Source organism: Chiloscyllium plagiosum, unplaced genomic scaffold (genome assembly GCF_037043375.1).
Source record: "Chiloscyllium plagiosum isolate Xiang-an unplaced genomic scaffold, Cpla_swu_hap1 HiC_scaffold_38, whole genome shotgun sequence".
Classification (NCBI taxonomy): Eukaryota; Metazoa; Chordata; class Chondrichthyes; order Orectolobiformes; family Hemiscylliidae; genus Chiloscyllium; species Chiloscyllium plagiosum.
Genome location: NW_028270176.1, coordinates 31187175 through 31206159, shown reverse-complemented (window position 1 = coordinate 31206159; position 18985 = coordinate 31187175). Strand labels below are relative to the sequence as shown.

The window sequence follows — 18985 nt, the reverse complement described above, 5'->3', positions numbered from 1 at the left end:
AGAACTTAGATTAACCAGAGGACAGAGAGTGTGCACAGCTGGAGAAAAGGCAAGGATTGGAAATAGGTTGTATCTTGGAGCAGTGACATTGCTTTGATTTGAATTTTCTCCCTGAGAAGTTACTAAAAGGAGGAGATTGCTGTCATTCCAACACATCACAGGGATTTCTCAGAATTGATTGCACCTTCTTTCCATTCTCAATCATGATTATGTTGACTAGTATCTGTGGTTATTCATTCTGTGCATGTTTATCTTGCTTTACAAATGAGACTGCTCTGTGGAACCACTTGAAATGTGGGAATTTTGACAGGGGCAGAACACGCCTCATAAACCTTATTGAATTCTTTGAGGAAGTGATGAAACACATTGATAAAGGTAGAGCAGTGGATGTGGCGCATATGGATTTTAACAAGGCATTTGATAAAGTTCCCCACAATAGGCTCATTCAGAAAGTAGTCGCAGAGGGTGGTGCTGGAAAATCACCAGTCAGGCAGCATCTGAGGAGCAGGAGAATCGAAGTTACGGGCATAAACCGTTCATCAGGAGTGATCATAACTGCCCAACCGGCTGTGCTTTTCTAGCATCACACTCTTCGACTCTGATCTTCACCATCTCCTTTCTCCTCATTCAGAAAGTAAGAATGCAGGGAATGCAGGGAAATCTGTCTGCCTGGATACAGAAGTGGCTGGCCCATTGAAGAGAGAGCGTGGTAGTAGATGGAATGTATTCAGCCTGGAGCTCGGTGACCAGTGGTGTCCCACAGGGATCGGTTTGATTAGATTAGATTCCCGACAGTGTCCTGCTCTTTGTGATTTTTATAAGGAAGTGGAAGGGTAGGTTAGTAAGTTTGCCACTGATGAGAAGGTTGGTGGAGTTGTGGATAGTGTGGAGGGCTATTGTAGGTTGCAACGGGACATTGGCAGGATGCAGAGCTGGGCTGATAAGTGGCAGATGAAGTTCAATCTGGAAAAGTGGGAAAAGTTCTCTGTGGAAGATAAAATTTGAATGCAGAATAAGGATTAAAGACAAGATTCTTGGCAGTGTGGAGGAATGGAGGGATCTTGGTGTCCATGCCCATAGATCCCTCAAACTTGCCACCCAAGTTGATAGGGTTGTTAAGATGGCATATGGTGTGTTGACTTTCATTACAGGAGGATTGACTTTAAGAGCATCGAGTTTATGCTGAAGCTTTTCTCATTGGCACAAAGAAGGATGAGAGGTGACTTGATAGAGGTGTACAAGATGATGAGAGACATGGATAGAGTGGGTAACCAGAGGTGTGTTCCCAGGGCAGCAATGGCTATCACAAGGGGGCATAATTTTAAGGTAGTTGGAAGAAGGTTTAGGGGAGGTGTCAGAGGCAGGATCATTACACAGAGAGCGGTGCTTGTGTGGAATGCACTGCCAACGGTAACAGTAGAGTCAGACACTTTAAGGACATTTAAGCAGCACTTGGACAGGCACATGGATGATAGTAAAATGATCTTAGAGTTTGACCTTAGAGTAGGATAAAAGATTGGCACAACATTGAGGGAGGAAGAGCCTGGACTGTGTTCTACTTTTCTATGTTCTATTTTGCAACTAGCTAACCGAATTGGGTATTGAGGATTTATAGCTCCCAGTCAGTTTAGCGTTATCAACCTAGTCCAGGTGTTTTAGCTTGATGGGTTACATAGTTTAAATTTCAAGATTCTGTGTTCAGAGCAAACTCCAGAATTTCAGCACATTTCTAAACCGTATCCTGCCGAGCAGTACTGATCATGTCCTCATCAGTCTGAGATGCTGATTCCACATGCAGCATCAAGCTACTTCGGATTGCTTTCTCGGATATTAAACATTCAAAGGCATCAGTGATCCTTGGTTACTTCAATCAGCATCACGTACAGAAACAACGAGTACAGTCTATAATTCTGTTTGTGGGAACTTGGTCAATCTTGGTTATGCTTTTCCTTAATTCCAAAATTTATCATTTTTCACACATGCACTGTAGGTGGTAAAGTCTTTTCAGGCGCCTGGTCATTGTAAATTTGAAAACGTCTCAGTTGTTGTTGTTGTAAAGACGTTCCTGTTCTTGATGTCAGTGCTGACAATGGCAGTTGTGACAATGCTGTCATTCTAAAAAGGTTTGAGAACATGCAACATAGAACCTAGAACGGTCCAGCACAGTATAGTCCCTTCACCCTGCGATGTTGTTCTGAGCATTTATCTTAATCTGAGGTCAACCTAACATATACACCCCTCAATTCACTGCCATCCATGTGCTTGTCCAGCAGTTGCTTAAATGTCCCAAATGTCTCTGACTCTACCAGCAAATTTTGCAGTGCATTCCACACACCCACCACTCTCTGCATAACGAACCTACCTCTGACATCACCATATTACCTTCCTCCAATCACCTAAAAATATGAGCCGTTGTGACAGCTATTCCTGCCCTGGGAAAAAGTCTCTGGCTATCTATTCTATCTATACCTCTCATTACCTGTACACCTCTACCAAGTCACCTCTTCTTTCTTCTCTCCAGTGTGAAAAGCCCGAGCGAAATCAACCTCACTTTATAAGACAAGCCCTCCAATCCAGGCAGCATTCTGGTAAACCTCCTCTGCACTCTTTCTAAAGCCTCTACATGCTTCCAATAATGATGCAACCAGAAGTGAATACGATATTCCAAGTCTAACAAAGTCTAACAAGGGCTTTATAGAGCTGTAGCATAACCTCCCAGCTCTTAAACTCAATCCCCCTGTTAATGAAAGCCAATACACCATAAGCCTCCTTAACAATCCTATCAACTTGGGTTGCAACTTTCAGAGATCTATGTATGTGGACCACAAGAGCCTACTGTTCTTCCACACTCCCGAGAATCCTCCCGAGAACTCTGTGTTCAGCATTCAAATTCAACGTTCGAAAATGAAGCACTTTGCATTTATCCAGGTTGAACTCCATCTGCCACTTCTCTGCCCAGTTCTACATTGTACATTGCAACAGCCCTCGACACTATCTATAACACCATCAACTTTTGTGTCATTGGCAAACTTACTAACCCACCATTCCACTTCTGTGCTTGGATTTTTTGCAGAGAGACTGGAAAGGCAGAGGTGCCGAAGAGTTAAGTTTAACAATGGAAGGTGAGAGGCTAGTTCTCCCAGTTCAGGTTTTTTCTCATTTTGTAACTGTAGCAGTCACATGAAAGGTTAGAAGCTTTAGTAAAGGATACCTCTGCCGTTCTCTGAAATATCTTTCTGGATGCTGTTCCCTCCTGCCTGAAAGAATCTGTGTTTAAATTTCCCTTTGTGCCAAGGGGTGTGTTTATGGGATGTTACTAGATTGGAACAGTTAATTAGTTCTATTGTGTGCCAGGTTGTTAGGTTTTCCAATAGTTAACATATTCTAAATTCTGCTTTCTTTTGTTCAGGTTTCAATGGTAGTTTTTAAATAAATTCTGTTTTATTTTAAGCCGAGTGGTTTGACCAGCTGCATCACACCTGGAATATTCACTTTACATCTCCATTTAAAATGAGAAAAAGATAGGGTATAGGCTACCTTGTCTAAATGTTTTCAGTGGGTCTGGCCTGGTCCAAAACAAGGGGAATGTTGACAATCACACACCTGGAATAATGTTTCAATCTGTCTTCCAGCAAATTTATTGACAATTGTGATCCTCTCTCGTGGAAACTGTGGCATCACCAAAGGTATATCTATCTACCTGATTTCCATGGCAACAGCGGATCTCCTGGTCATTGTATTCAATGTAATACTCAAAACTCTTGGTTTCAAATATTTCCCAGTTTCCTTCCTGTTTTACACAGGAATGTGCAAGTTTAACGTCATCATGGGCTATGCTGCTATTGACTGCTCCGTCTGGTTGACCATCGCTTTCACTATTGACCGCTTTGTGGCCATTTGTTGCCACAATCTGAAAGCCAGATATTGCTCTGCCAGAACAGCAGCCATGGTGGTGACCATTGTTTGTTCTGTGAGCATTTTGAGGAACATTCCATTTTACTACAAATACCAATCTTTGGGCACATGGGGTGGTGTACCCTGGGGCTGTGGCATCAGACCAGAGTTCTATACCTTGCCAGGATGGGTGGCATTTTTCTGGTTCCACCAGTTGCTGAACCCATTGATCCCCTACCTCCTGATCCTGCTGTTCAATGCTCTGACCGTCAGGCACATCATCTTGGCAAACCGGGCACGCAGGGGTCTTCGAGCTCCCAGTAACAGGGACCAGAGAGGAGATGCAGAGATGGTCAACAGGCGGAAATCCATCATCCTGCTGTTTGTTGTCTCGGGCAGTTTTATATTGTTGTGGATGCCCAAGGTCAGTGTTTTCTTACTGATGAAGATTACCAACAACCATTTTTACCCGAGTTATGACCATCCTGTTATGATCGCTGACATATCTGGGACTGTACTCTTCTACCTGAGCTCCTGTACAAACACTGCCCTTTATGCCCTGACCCAGAGTAAATTCAGAGAGGAGCTGAAGAGGGCTCTGAAATATCCCTTCACTCTCATCCGTGAATGTATCCCTACATCAAAGTAAGGAAAGTGACTGAGACTGAAGCACCCCACACAGTTTGTGCCCATCTCTGAGCTCTCTCCAATCTTCACCTCTCAACTGAATTCCCCTGTTTTTCTCCACGTAAAGAGATGAAGAGGCGAAATTGTCTACTTGAGCCATGGGACGTGGAAAACTTCCCTAACCTCCTTTTCTCTCCTTCACAAAACATTGGGGATGCTTCTGTCCATGTCTGAGAGAGTACGCAGGGGGAAAGAAATAAAAGTGAAGAAAAATACATCTTGTGGGCATTGTGTCTTTGTTTGACTTCTATCCTTTCACAAATTTGCCATCCTAATTCGTGTAGACACAACCTGAAGAAAAATGCATGTTATGAATGTTGTGTCTTGATCTTCCTTGATTCCCTTTACAAATGTCAGATGAATTACAATCAAGCACACTCAAAATATTCACCAGGAAACAAATCATTTAATGCTTAATATGATACGTTCAACATGCGACAATTCATGGAAGCTATTTCTCCCCTCAAACATTCATAATTTGTCCACATCTCTCTTTTTACTTCCATTCCTTTCTCATTCTCTCCATCTGTTGGTTCTGTCATTCATTCACAACTGTGTTCATTCATTCAAGGGATATCACTGGGATTGGTTAGACCAGCAGTTATGACCCATCCCTAACTTTCCTGGGAGTAGTTCAGAGTGAGGCACATTCCTGTGGGTCTGGAGCCACATGTAGGGTCAGACTGCACAGCGATGGCCGTTCTCCCTGCTCTGAAGGAGATGAGTGAACGAGAGCTTTTTGTATCTGCCAAAAACCAAGGAATGTTTCTTTTGATTGCATTGGTGAGACCAGGCAGACACTATGGCAACTGATGAATGGACACCGTGCAACAATGTCCCAGACAGGAATGTTTGCTCCCTCCTTCAGAGCTAAAGAATATTCAGCCTCTGATCTTCAGGTATGTGTTCTCCAGCGCAGCCTTCGAGATAAACAACAACACAGAATTGCCAAGCAGAAACTGATAGCTAAGTCCTGTAACCATGCAGAAAACCTCAACTCTGATCTTGGGTTCATGTCACATTGAACATAACCCCACTATACTGTTCTATATCTGTAAAATCTTCCTTTTGAGATACTTGATTCGGTTCCCTACAGTGCAGAAACAGACCCTTCAGCCCAACAAGTCCACAATGACCCACCAAAGAGTAACCCACCCAGACCCATTCCCCTGTCGGGTATGCACCTAACACTATGGGCAATTGATCATGGCCAATTCACCTGACCTGCACGTCTTTTGGATTGTGGGAGGAAACTGGAGCAGAGAATGTGTAAACTCCAGATAGACAGTGGCCTGAGGCTAGAATCAAACCTGGGTGCTATGAGGCAGCAGTGCTAACCACTGAGCCACCATGATGCCCCCAAGGTTACGCATTACATAGAATCTTACAGTCCTTGGGCCCAACAACTTCACAGTGACCCTCCGAAGAGAAACCCACCCAGACCCATTCCACTATATCCTATATTTACCCCTGACTGATGCACCGAACCTATATATCCCTGAAAACTATGGGACAATTTAGCGTGGCCAATTCACCTATCCTGCACACCTTTGGACTGTGGGAGGGGACCGGAGCAGCTGGAGGAAACCCACGCAGACACGGGGAGAATGTGCAAACTCCACACAGGCAGTCACCCGAGGTGGGAATCGAACCCGGGTCCCTGCCGCTGTAAGGCAGCATGGCGAGCCACTGAGCCACCGGGCCACTTAATTCCAGATTTTTAGTGTTGGGAAATCTCCTTGGTGAAATTTGGATTCAGGTTCCCAGAACATTTTCTGAGTCGTTGGATGAACAGTCTGTGATAACTGCACAAGGCCATCACCTCATCCTAACTTCCCTTCTCTTCCACTCCTTTTACCTTCACTGAATCCTCCAGGTTTCTCTTCCTCTTCTTCTCTCCGTGTCTAAAGACAAAGTCGTTCATCTCTGTCCATTACAATGTGGAGGTGCCAGTGTTGGACTGGGGTGGAGAACGTTAGAATCTACACAACACCAGGTTACAGTTCAACAGGGCTATTTGACATCACAAGCTTTCGGAGCACTGATCCTTCATCAGGTGAAGAGGAGGGAAACACACAGAACACAGAATTTATAGGCAGACCGATATAAAGATCGTACACATGGTGTGAGTGGGAGTGTCGACAGGCTGCATAACAAGTCTCTGTGGGTGATCGAAAGGGACAGACATTGTGAGTAAAGTGTCAACAGCTGAGTAACAAGTGAAGGGATGGTCTAAGATCTGATTGATTAAGGCAGAGAGATAATTCCAAAAAAATCAAATATCACATTGTGCTGGAGAGCAACTAAACAGCTGGAACAACTTGATGGGTAAAAGAGTCACATGGCAAGTGTGTATCCAAAGGAACATACCATCTAAAACTGTACAAATTAATTCCGGTGATGGGATCATGACAAGTTATCAAGGTGATGGTCATAGAATCATAGAGATGTCCAGCATGGAAACAGACCCTCCAGTCCAACCTGTCCATGCCGACCAGATATCCCAACCCAATCTAGTCCCACCTGCCAGCACCCGACCCATATCCCTCCAAAACCTTCCTATTCATATATACATCCAAATGCCTCTTAAATGTTGCAATTGAACCAGCGTCCACCACTTCCTCTGGCAGCTTATTCCTTACACGTACCACCCTCTGCATGAAAAAGTTGGTCTCTTTTATATCTTTTCCCTTCTCACCCTAAACCTATGCCCTCCAGTTCTGGAATCCCTGACCCCAGGGAAAAGACTTTGTCTACTTATCCTATCCACGCCCCTCAAAATTTTGTAAACCTCAGTAAGGTCACCCCTCAGCCTCCGACGCTCTAGAGGAAACAGCCCCAGCCTGTTCAGCCTCTCCCTGTAGCTCAAATCCTCCAACCCTGGCAACATCCTTGTAAATCTTTTCTGAACCCTTTCAAGTTTCACAACATATTTGCGATAGGAAGGAGATCAGAATTGCATGCAATATTCCAACAGTGGCCTAACCAATGTCTGTACAGCCACAACATGACCTCCCAACTCCTGTACTCAATACTCTGACCAATAAAGGAAAACATACCAAACACCTTCTTCACTATCCTGTCTACCTGCGACTCCACTTTCAAGGAGCTATGAACCAGCACTCCAAGGTCTCATTGTTCAGCGCGGAAGATTTTACAGACACAGAGCTGTATGGTGGAGTCACATGTAGTACAATGTGAGCCCAAGATAACAGTTGAGACCCTCTTCATGGGTATGGAACTTGCCTATCAGTTTCTGCTTGGCGATTCTGTGTTGTTCTGTATCTCGAAGGCTGCCTTGGAGAACGTTTACCCGAAGATGGGAGGCTGAATGTCCTTGAGCACTGAACTGTCCCCCGACTGGGAGAGAACAGTCCTGACTGGGTATTTGTTGCACTGTGTCCATTCATTCATTGTTGTAGTGTCTGCATGATCTCACAAATATACCAAGCCTCAGGGCATCATTACCTCAAGTGTATGAGGTAGACAATGCTGGCTGTGTCACATGAGTACCTGCCATGCACATGGTGGGTAGTGTTCCCAAGTGTGATAGTAGTATCCATGTCGATGATCTGACATGTTTTGCAGAGAGTGCTGTGCCAGGGTTGTGTGGTGTTTTGTGTGGTGATCCTGAAGGCTGGGCAGTTTGCTGGGAACGATGGTCTGTTTAAGATTTGGTGGTTGTTTGAAGGTGAGAAGTGGAGGTGAAGTGGAAGTGAAGGCTGACCCTTGGTGAGATGTTTGTTGTTGTTAATGACGTGTTTAAGGCTGTGAGGGACATGGTGTCGTCTCTTTGCTCCAGGGAAGTACTGGACGATGAAGTGCACTCTATCACTTGAATCCATCTATGGGTAAGGACTCTCCGAGGCATGGTATATTAGCGAGACTGTGCAGACACTACAACAACACAAGGTTGGATACTACCCAACATTTGCCAATTTCTACTGAAAAATCTGAGGTAACCTTTCAGGTCCAGTGACCCTTCCTCTGCTTCCCCTCACAGATGCTGCTGGATCTGCTGAGCTTTTCCAGCAGCTTCTGTTTGTGTTCCATGTTATTTCAATCATTTGGTTTGTCTCCAGCACCACCTTCTTATTAACTTGTTTGTCATTATCTCTCTGCCTCATTTAGTCGGAATATAGGGCATCCCTTCCCTCGTTTTTCAGATGATGACACTTTCCTCACACTGTCTAACACCCTTGGTCACCTGCAGGGACTTGTGTGATCTTTTGATCTCTCTGCATCCCCTTGATCTTTCTGTCCATAAATTCTGTGTCCGTGAGCTTCACTCTCCCTTCATCTAATGAAGGGGCAGCGCTCCATAACCCTGTTGGACAACCTGGTGTTGTGTGACTTCTGACTTTGTCCACCCCAGTCCAACACCGTCTCCTCCACATTTCTGTTCACAGTGGTGGATTCAAAAGAGCACTTTTGTTTTGTTGGTTCATGGATCCAAGTAGGAAAAGGTGTTGCTTTTAACAAAAGGACACTGTGTAGGAAATGGACAAGAGAACGACCATCAAAATTGTGAGTTTTATATTCATTGTTTTCTCTTTAAAGAAGAAACTAATCCAAAAATAGAGACAGAAAGAGTCTGTGTGTGTCCGTGTTTGAGTGGATGGATATAGGTGTGTGAATTTGCATGAGTGTGTGTGTAAGTGTACGTGTGTGTGTGTGTTTGTGTGTGTGTGTGTGAGAATGTGTGCATATGTTTGAGTGTGTATGTGTGCGTGTGTATGTATGTGTGTGCATTCAGTGCCATTCTGATCAGAAACACTATTTGAATTCTTTTTACAACATGCACCAGTTGTGTGTTCAGGAGAGCTCAGCAAAGTAACAATCTCTTGCTCACTCACGACAGCCCATTGCGTGGAGAATACAGGGTTCAGAACCAGCCTGCGAAGACAGAGCATGCGTATCACTTTCTGCCCTTTCTGCCTGGAGAACTGAATGAAGACACCCTGGTAGATTGGTAATCCCTCTCAGCATTCCTCTGTTCTCTCTGAAAATCCTCTGTTAAAAAGGACAATTGGAAGTTACTTCCAGAGACACAGAAACAACACATTTTCAAACAGCGAATGGGAAATTGAGAATTGCTGTTCCTACAAACTCATGTCATCATCAAACATTTGGAAGGAATCGAAAGAATCTGAAAGAGAACAACATATCAGTCTCGGCCATCTCAACGGGAACTATTGAATAGGGTTTCCTGCTTGAAATTTTATAACAAAACATAATATTTGTCTCTTCTCTGTTTTTGCTTGTCTGAATGGGATTACATAAAAGAGCTAACAATTAAACTTTCATTACAGGTTGGCAATTCAACACAGCAATTTTTGTCATTGGTTTAAACTGGTTTGATTATATTAAACAGTTAAATAGCAAAGAAAGCTGCAGGTCCATATTCTTTTAATACGATGTGTATAGTTGGACAATTTGTTGCTTTAAATAAACCTTCACCTTTTTGATGACTCAGTAAATAGTGGGGCTTGATTGCCAGTGCACAGTGGGATAAACTTGGTTAGACCAGACAGCAAACTGCACATTTCCAGAGGGATGTAATTGCACTGGAGAGAGAGCAGTGGAGATCGAACAGCTCTCTCTCATCTCTCCTCTGCTCTCCCTGAAAACCCCCTGTTGAAAGGGACAGTTGGACCCCACTTTCAGAGACCCAGAAAGGGTGAATTCTGAAGCCCACTGGTACAGTGTATCATTCAGTCAGATGGTGCAGCTCAATTTTCCTCACTCGCCCTTTGTCTGTTTGTACAAGAGAATTGTGCCCGTGCTAACAATGCATGATGCAATTCATTCCCAGCATGGTTAGTGATTGGGGGGAAGGTTTCCAGATCCCCACTCTGTCTGAATGATCTACTTTATCATGGCAGTCCTTCAATGCATTCGGATCAAATTTTAAGACTTCATGCCCCAGTCACACACCCGTTCCTGTTTCCCCCTTTACACACACATAATCCCATCCTTTATCTCCTCCTGTCATTCAGCTGAATCCACACTGTACATTCTCCAAAGCCCAATACCATCTTCCTGCGGAACGGTCCCTTTCACAGTGATGAACTTACACAGATCAAGTGTAACCAAGGGTTTATCAAACTGAAGCCTAACTGGGTTCACTTTCCATTCCAAACACCATTGAGAAAAGCTGGCACTGTTCTGACCATCTTGAATGTTTCTCTGCTTTCTTGATACAACTTTGAATTTCACGTTATACAGAAACTACCACAACTGACCTTTCTGTGACGCAAGTCATTTCAGTCGTTAGATCACACAAGAACTCAAACTTTCAGTTGCTCCATCAGGTGGAAAGCTGCCTTTACTTACTTTGTGACCAACTTTAAATACTCTGCTCATTTCCCTCATCACTTCCTTAACAACTGCTCCATGTTCATTGGTAAGTGTTAACATTCCCAGTCCATGTCTTAACACCGAGCCATACAGGATCATTGTTGGTGATCAACTTGAATTTGTATACTTGCTCTATGTCCTAATGCGTGCAAAACAAAATATGCAACAAAGTAAGTCATTTTGCGTTAATACTTTGATGAGTTAATCCATTATCAGTCAGGATTTATAACAGAGGTTCCATGCTTTAAATGCACAGCACAAATTTGGCAGCAGATCTGTCCAGCAGTGCATAGTAACTGGACTGGAACAAATTCAGCAACTTGGCGGTTGGCTCAATCACATAACTGGTCAGGCAGCATAGTAGGAGCAAGCGAGTTGATGATTTGGGCATAAGCCCTTCATCAGGAATGCGGGGTGAGGGTGTGTGTGTCCAAGGGGGTTGGGTGATAAATGGGAGGGGCTGGGGTTGGGAGGGGGCGAAGGTAGCTAGGAAGAATATAGATCAATGAAAGTTGGGGTGGTGACAGCGATAGTTCAGAGCAATGGGTAGAGCAGATAGCAGTGATATAAGATGGATGGTAGGACAGTTCAAGAGGGCAGTGCCAAGTTGGCGGGTTAGATCTGAGATAGGGTGGGGGTGGAGGAGAGAAGGAAACTGGTGAAATCAACATTGATTCCAGGCACAAGATGAGGTGTTCTTCCTCAAGGGAGCGGGTGGCCAGACTTTGGCGGTGGAGGAGGCCCAGGACTTGCATGTCCTTGGTGGAGTGGGAGGGAAAGTTGAAGTGTTCAGCTTACAGGTTGGTGAGGTTGCTGTGTGCCTATGTCCCAGAGTTGTTCTCTGAAACATTCAGCAATTTGGCGCCCTGTCTCCCCAGTGCAGTGGAAACCATATCGAGAGTAACGGGCACAGTAGACGAGGTGTGTGGAGGTGTGCTTTTCCACCACCAGTCGTTTTGACTCTAATCTCCAGCATCTGCAGTCTCCACTATCTCCACAAACACATAACTGGTACTAAACGTGCCCTGACATTCCTTTAGAATTGGAATCATTGCACCCGGGTGTTGTTTTGAACTCGAGCAGACTGAGTTCAGACGTGTGAAATATCCATGAGCTGAGCTCAGTTGAGTTCCAATGGACTCAGTTGAATGAAGATGGTTTGAGTTGGACTCCACCTGATGAAGCAGGAATGGGCTCGGTTGGAGTCCACGTAATTGCTTTATTGTTTTATTTAGTGGTACGTTTGTTACAAATTGACATTCATTACAAAAGAGTTTGATGTGAATTTTAAAAATCTGTTTGAAAAACATAATGTTTCCTATTATTTTAAGACTATTTCAATTATAAGTACAATTTCTGTGCTACGTAATAGTCAAAGTACAGTTGGGAACATCCTGTTGAAAAGATAAAGGACAGCAGCCTATAGCTGTCCCTTAATTCCAGGATGTAAACCCACCATCGACAATGACATACTATATTGAGTGACTGACCCATGAAACAAACTGAAAGAAGATAGATGATGAACAAAATGAAGATAAACAAATGCTATCAGAACAAGGTTTGGAAAATAACACTTTTTTTTTTCAAGGCATTTTCTTTAGGGAGTGCTGTTCACAATCCCTTTACATTTCCATGTGGAATAGTCTAGTGTTGTGGGAATGTGAAATGTAATGTGGATGCTTTTAAACAGACTGTTTAATAGATTAGAACTAACACAACACGTGGTTTACGATCATGTATAAGGGAGTGTTGATTCTTATCTCAGGAGCTCAGTCCAGACTCCAAGCCCTGCGCGAGAGTTAATGAATGAGATCACCCAACATTAACAATGCAAGGACCAATAATTCTGCAGGTCTTATTCGCTTTCTTCCATTGCTTTGCAATTGTCTGTGTTCCAGGTGAGGAGATCTTCCCCGTTACTGAATGTGGTGTTTATAGTTCTGTCTGTGTTTTATGGTGAGATATTTGATGGATTACTTTGGAAGTGGGATGTGGATGGTCTGATTGAAGGAGTGACCTTGGGGAAGCTGCAGTGCTACTTGATTGGAATTTTATCAGTTGTGTGGAGAGAGGAGAGGTTGCTTGATGTTCTCCGAACTGGAGATGATGTGGAGGTGTGTGTGGGGTGGGTTGGACATGGGTGTATAGTGTCGTCGGCAGAATAAACTTTGAAGGAATTTTCCCTCCAGTCTGCTTCACCAATAAATCTTGGCTGATCCGACATTCCACACATTCTTCTCTTTCCCCATAACTCTTGATTCCCGGCTGATCAAAAATCTAGTAATGGAACAGAAGATATGCAAAAGGTCATTTTATCCCCCACAGCTATCAATGATCAAGAATATGAAAGACTCAGAATCCTCAAATTAGACATTCCTCCTCATCTCAATCTTAAATTTTCAACCCTATACGCTGAGACTGGGCCCTTTTTTTCCGAGACTTCCCCATGAGGGGAAACATTGTCTTAGTATTTACCCTGTCCAGCCCCTTAAGAATCTTCATTCTTTCAATGATATGACCTTCCATTATCTAAACTGCAGTGACTAGAGTCCCAACCTGTTTAACCTTCGCTCATAAGACAATCCCTCCATGTCAGGGATCATTCTGGTGAACATTCTTTGCGCTGTCTCCAGCAAAATGCTAATCTTCCTGAAATAATGGGATCAAAACTGTTCACATTTCTCCAGATGTAGTCTCCCCAGCACCATGTACTACTACCCTACTCTTATCCTCGAACCCCCTTTGAACAAGGGCCAGCATTCCATGGCCCTTCCCAATTACCTGCTGCAGCTGCGTGCTCGCTTTCTGTGTTTCATGAACAAGATCCCCCAAGTCTCTTTGTGCTGCAGCTTTCTGCAGTTTTCAACAATAGAAATGATTAAAATTATGACAACAAGTCTAAGGAAAATGATGATTCCCATACCAGGACTTTCTTTAGGCAGAGAACAGACAGTGTACACAGTGGTATAAGGTCAAGGATTGGAAATTGGTTTTATGTTTAAGCAATGCCATTTCTTTGATTTGAATTCTGTCCCTGAGCACACACCTTAAAGTGGAGTTTGTAATGAACATTTTTTTTAAAAAAGAAATTCAGTAACAATGGATACATAGGAACCTTTTAGGGAATTGTACACCATCCTTGGAACAGAAAAATACTGGAAAGTTTCACAAAGTGCTTCATCTGATCAATGGTGTTGATAGAACAAAGGATTGGAATGTTTCCAGTGACTAGATGTCCGTAAGCCGAGGAAATCGATTTTCTGCAGCTCTTACTCAGACCAAAGCTGAAATGAGATTTCCATTTCCAGCCAGGGTTTGTTGTCAGCTCAATTCACTGACTGAGAAGGTACTGGAGGGAGATGACAGTTAAACATTTAAAGAAGTGCACTGATTAAGAATGGTTACGGATTAAACTAACAGGTCACAGTGTAAAATTGAGGGGAGGGCGATAAAGAGGTTCAGAAACCTGCATCACAAGCCCAGTGTTCTGAGATGAATGGGATCCCTCTATGTTCTATCATTCTATCAGTCTATGCAGGACACTTGTGTAATTTATAACATTGCAGGAGTGAACAATGGAATCCATTCTGACAGAATGAATTTGCCTTTGTGGTAAGCCTTACATGTGATGGTGTCAATGATGTAAAGCTAACTGGCCAACCTGCAGACTGGAAGGGATTGTTAGATAGAATACAATGGACAAGAGGAACAAATGAGCTTTGAAGGAACACTGTTTTATTTTATTGAGTGTTTAGAGACTGGGATGTACTGCTGAAGGGAATGGGAGAGAGGGGTTCAATCCGAACAGCCAACATGGAATTTGGTTTTCATTCTGAGCTGGAAGAACGTGCAGGACTGTGGTACCAACAGTGGATGCCATTGCTAAGTTACATTGCAGAAATACACCAAGGCTCCTTAGACAGCACTTTAAAAACCATGATCACTTCCATCTAAAAGGACAAGGGCAGCAGATATATGGGAACACCACCCCCTGCCATTTCCACACCAAGCCACACACCATCTTCAGTTGGAAATGTATCATCACTCATTCACTCTGTGCACATTTGTCTTGTTGTCCAAGGGAGAGTTCTAAGTGGAACGACGTACAATGAGGCAACTTTGTCCATCTTGCAACCAGCTCACCCACTTGTCTATATTGGATTTATTAGCCCAGTTAATTTAGCTTTCTCACACTCCTCACTTACTTTGATTCAATATGTGGTAAACATTGAATCTGAAGATTCTTTGTTGAACGTAAATTCCAGAATTACAGCGCAATTTTCAAATCTTTTCCTGCAGTTCTGTTGGTATATTGGGCAGTCTGAGATGCTGACCTTGGATGTGATATCAAGACAAAGCCACTTCTGCTTGTGAAATTGGATATTGAAGATCACAAAGCACCTGTACTCCTGGGTTTCCTCACCAATCTCCCTCCCTCAATTAACATTCCACACAAAACAAACAAAAAAAATCAGCAATTCTGGATGTAAATTTTCTCGCTGAGCTTCTCAAAACTTGCTAATATCTGGAATCAATCAGATGACTGTTTGTCACAACTCAGTCAATTTTGGTTATCAATTTCCTGACATATAAATTGAACATTTTTGAAAAAGATTTCAGTGTAGACTATAAAGGACTATGAGGAATCTGGTGGTCATCAATTTGAATTCTTCCCCTTACTTGTTGTTGTTGATCTTGGTGCACACTGGAGCAGTGAAGGTCTCTGATCCCACATATGGAATAACTTTTCAATGTCTCTTCCAGCTAACCTAGTGACGATTGTGATTCTCTTTCACGGAAAGTGTGGCATCACCAAGGGTACTTCTCTCTATCTGATTTCCATGGCGACAGCTGATCTACTGGTCATTGTATTCAATATCATACTTTTAACACTGCTTTTCAAATATTTCCCAGTTTCCTTCCTGTTTTACACAGCAGTGTGCAGTTTTAACATTGTCATGGGCTATGCTGTGAAAGATTGCTCAGTCTGGCTGACCATTGCCTTCACTATTGACCGCTTTGTGGCCATTTGTTGCCACAATCTGAAAGCCAGATATTGTTCTGCCAGAACAGCAGCCTTGGTGGTGACCATGGTTTGTTCTGTGAGCATTTTGAGGAACATTCCATTTTACTTCAGATACCAATCTTTGGGCACATGGGTTGGTGTACCCTGGGGCTGTGGCATCAGACCAGAGTTCTTCATCTTGCCAGGATGGGTGGCATTTTTCTGGATCCACCAGCTGCTGAACCCATTGATCCCCTACCTCCTCATCCTGCTGTTCAATGCTCTGACCGTCAGGCACATTGTCTTGGCAAATCGGGCACGGAGGGGTCTCCGAGCTCCCAGTAACAGGGACCAGAGAGGAGATGCAGAGATGGTCAACAGGAGGAAATCCATCATCCTGCTGTTTGTTGTCTCAGGCAGTTTTATATTGTTGTGGATGACCAAGATCAGTGTTTTCTTACTGACGGAGATTACCAACAACCATTTTTACCCCAGTTATGACCATCCTGTTATGATTGCTGACATATCTGGGACTATGCTCTTCTACCTGAGCTCCTGTACAAACACTGCCCTTTATGCCCTGACCCAGAGTAAATTCAGAGAGGAGCTGAAGAGGGCTCTGAAATATCCCTTCACTCTCATCCGTGAATGTATCCCTATATCAAAATACGAAAAGTGATTGAGACTGAAGTTTGTGCCCCTCTCTGTGCTCTCACCATTTCTCATCGATGCATAGTGTCCTATAGCATGGAGACAGGTCCTTTGGTACAAACTGCTCCATGCCAACCAAAATATCCATCCACGCTAACCCCCATTTCCCTGGACTTAGCCCATATCCTTCCAATCTTTTCCTCTCCATGTATTTGTCCAAATGCCATTTAAATGTTGTTAATGTACCCACCTCAACCACTTCCACTGGCAGCCCATCCCATATCCATATCACCCTCTGCGTAAAAAAACTCTCTGTTTCCCTTTCATTCTTTCCCCTCTAACCTTACGCTGATGCCTTCTAGTCCTCAATTTCCCAATCCCGGGAAAATGTCTGAGTGCACTTACCCGATCCATGCCTCTCATGGTGCTATATGCTTCGATAAGGTCCCCTCTCAGTCTCCTATTCTCAAAAGAAATTTGTCCTAGTTTCTCCAAACTCTCCCTATAACTCAGTTCCTTGAGTCCTGGCACCAATCTTGTCAATTTCTTTTACATTCTTTCCAGTGCGAGAACATTCTTCCAATTACAAAGTGACCAAAACAGAACACAATAATCTCCATGCAGCCTCTCCTGTACAACTGCACCATAACGTCCCAACTTCGCTACTCAGTGCCCTGACTGATAAGGCCAGTGTGACAAAAGCCTTCTTCACTGCCCTGTCTACCTTTGATTCCACTTTCACAGGACTGTGAACCTGAACTCCAAGTTCCGTTGCACTCCTTAAGGCCCTACCATTCACCATGAAACTCCTCCCTTTATTTGACTTTCCCAAAATGCGAAACTAAACACCTAACTGCATTAAACTCCATTTGCCATTTCTCAGCCTATTTCCCCAGGTGATCAATATCTTGCTACAGTTTCTGATAACCTTCCTTACTGTCCAAGATACCGCCTATTTTAGTGTCATCTGCAAACTGACTAATCATGCCTTGTACATTCTCATCCAAATGGTTGATATAGATAACAAGCAGTAATGGTCCCAGCACCAACCCCTGAGGCACTCCAGTCGTCACAGGCTTCCAGTCTGACAAGCATCCTTCCACAATTACGCTCTGCGTCCTACCATCAAGCCAATTTTGTATCCAATTTGCCAGCTCATCCTGCATTACATGCGATCTAACCTTCCAGAGCAACCTTATCAATGGCCGAACTGAAATCACAAATCGGCCTGCCCTTTTCAACCTTCCTGTCCACTTCAACAATACACTCTAACAAATTTGTGAGGCATGATCTCCACATACAAAGCCATGTTGACTACTCCTAATCAAACCTTTCCTTGAGAAATACAGTTGTCCAACAGCCTTAAGGAAAATAGGATCAGTTTTTCAAGAGCTCTCAATTCATGGGCATGTCATTCTTTCTGTGAGGTTTCAGATGACTGATGAATCTCTGACCCACTCTGCTTCTCAATGAACACCCTGCCTGATATCCCTTACAGCACAGACACCATTCCAATAGCCCCATTCCCCAAAGCCCTGTGAAGTGTAATGCAATTTGGATGGTATTTTAATATTCAGCTCAGCAGGCAGTGGTCTGGATTACCTTGTGGGCTGTACCCTGACCAAGGGTATGAGAACGGTCAGTTTCTGGTCTGACTGGAAAACTTCCCTCACCTCCTTTTCTCTCCTTTAAACACATTGGAGGTGATTCTGTTCACATCTGAGGGAGTATTCAGGAGGAAATAAATAAAAATAATGAAAAATGTACCGTATGTACTTTGTGCCTTGGTGTTACCTTATTCCCTTCACAATCCTGACATGATGCACATTTGTGTGACTTCAAAAAAAAAATGTAAGTTGTGAATGTTGGGTCTTGGTTTTATGTGATTCCCTTCACCAATCTCACACGATCTATAATCATGCACACTCAAAATGTTCTACAGGAAACAAAGAATTTAAGGTTTAACGTGATATTTTCAGCATGAGACACATCACTGAAGCTATTTCTGTCTCCACACATCCATAATTTGTCCACATCGCTCATTTTACTATCATTCCTTTCTCATTCTCTCCATCTGATGGTTCTACATTCATTCACAACTGTGTTCACTCATTCAAGGTATATCACTGGGATTGGCTCGCGGAGCATTTGTGACCAAATCCCTAACTTCCCCGGTGGAGGGGTTGGTAGTTCACAGTGAAGCACTTTTCTGAGGGTCTGGAGTCATCTGTCGGGTCAGACCAAAGAGGGATGGTGGTTTGCCCTTCCCTGATGGATATGAGTGAACCAGATGGCTTTTTAATCCACCAACAATGATGGACTGTTTCGCGGTTCCTTTTGAGTTTCTTATCTCCAGATTTTCAGTGTGAGGATATCGCTGTGGTGGAA

General features: G+C 43.5%; 1 protein-coding gene across 1 annotated transcript; it reads left to right on the top strand.

The window, feature by feature from the left end:
* The first annotated feature begins 3115 nt into the window (after positions 1-3115).
* Positions 3116-4543, top strand: LOC148139379 (putative G protein-coupled receptor 139). Its single transcript, XM_087980861.1, has 2 exons — positions 3116-3122; positions 3633-4543. The coding sequence occupies exons 1-2, from the start codon at positions 3116-3118 to the stop codon at positions 4541-4543; spliced, it is 918 nt and encodes a 305-aa protein (XP_087836987.1).
* Positions 4544-18985: the final 14442 nt, after the last annotated feature.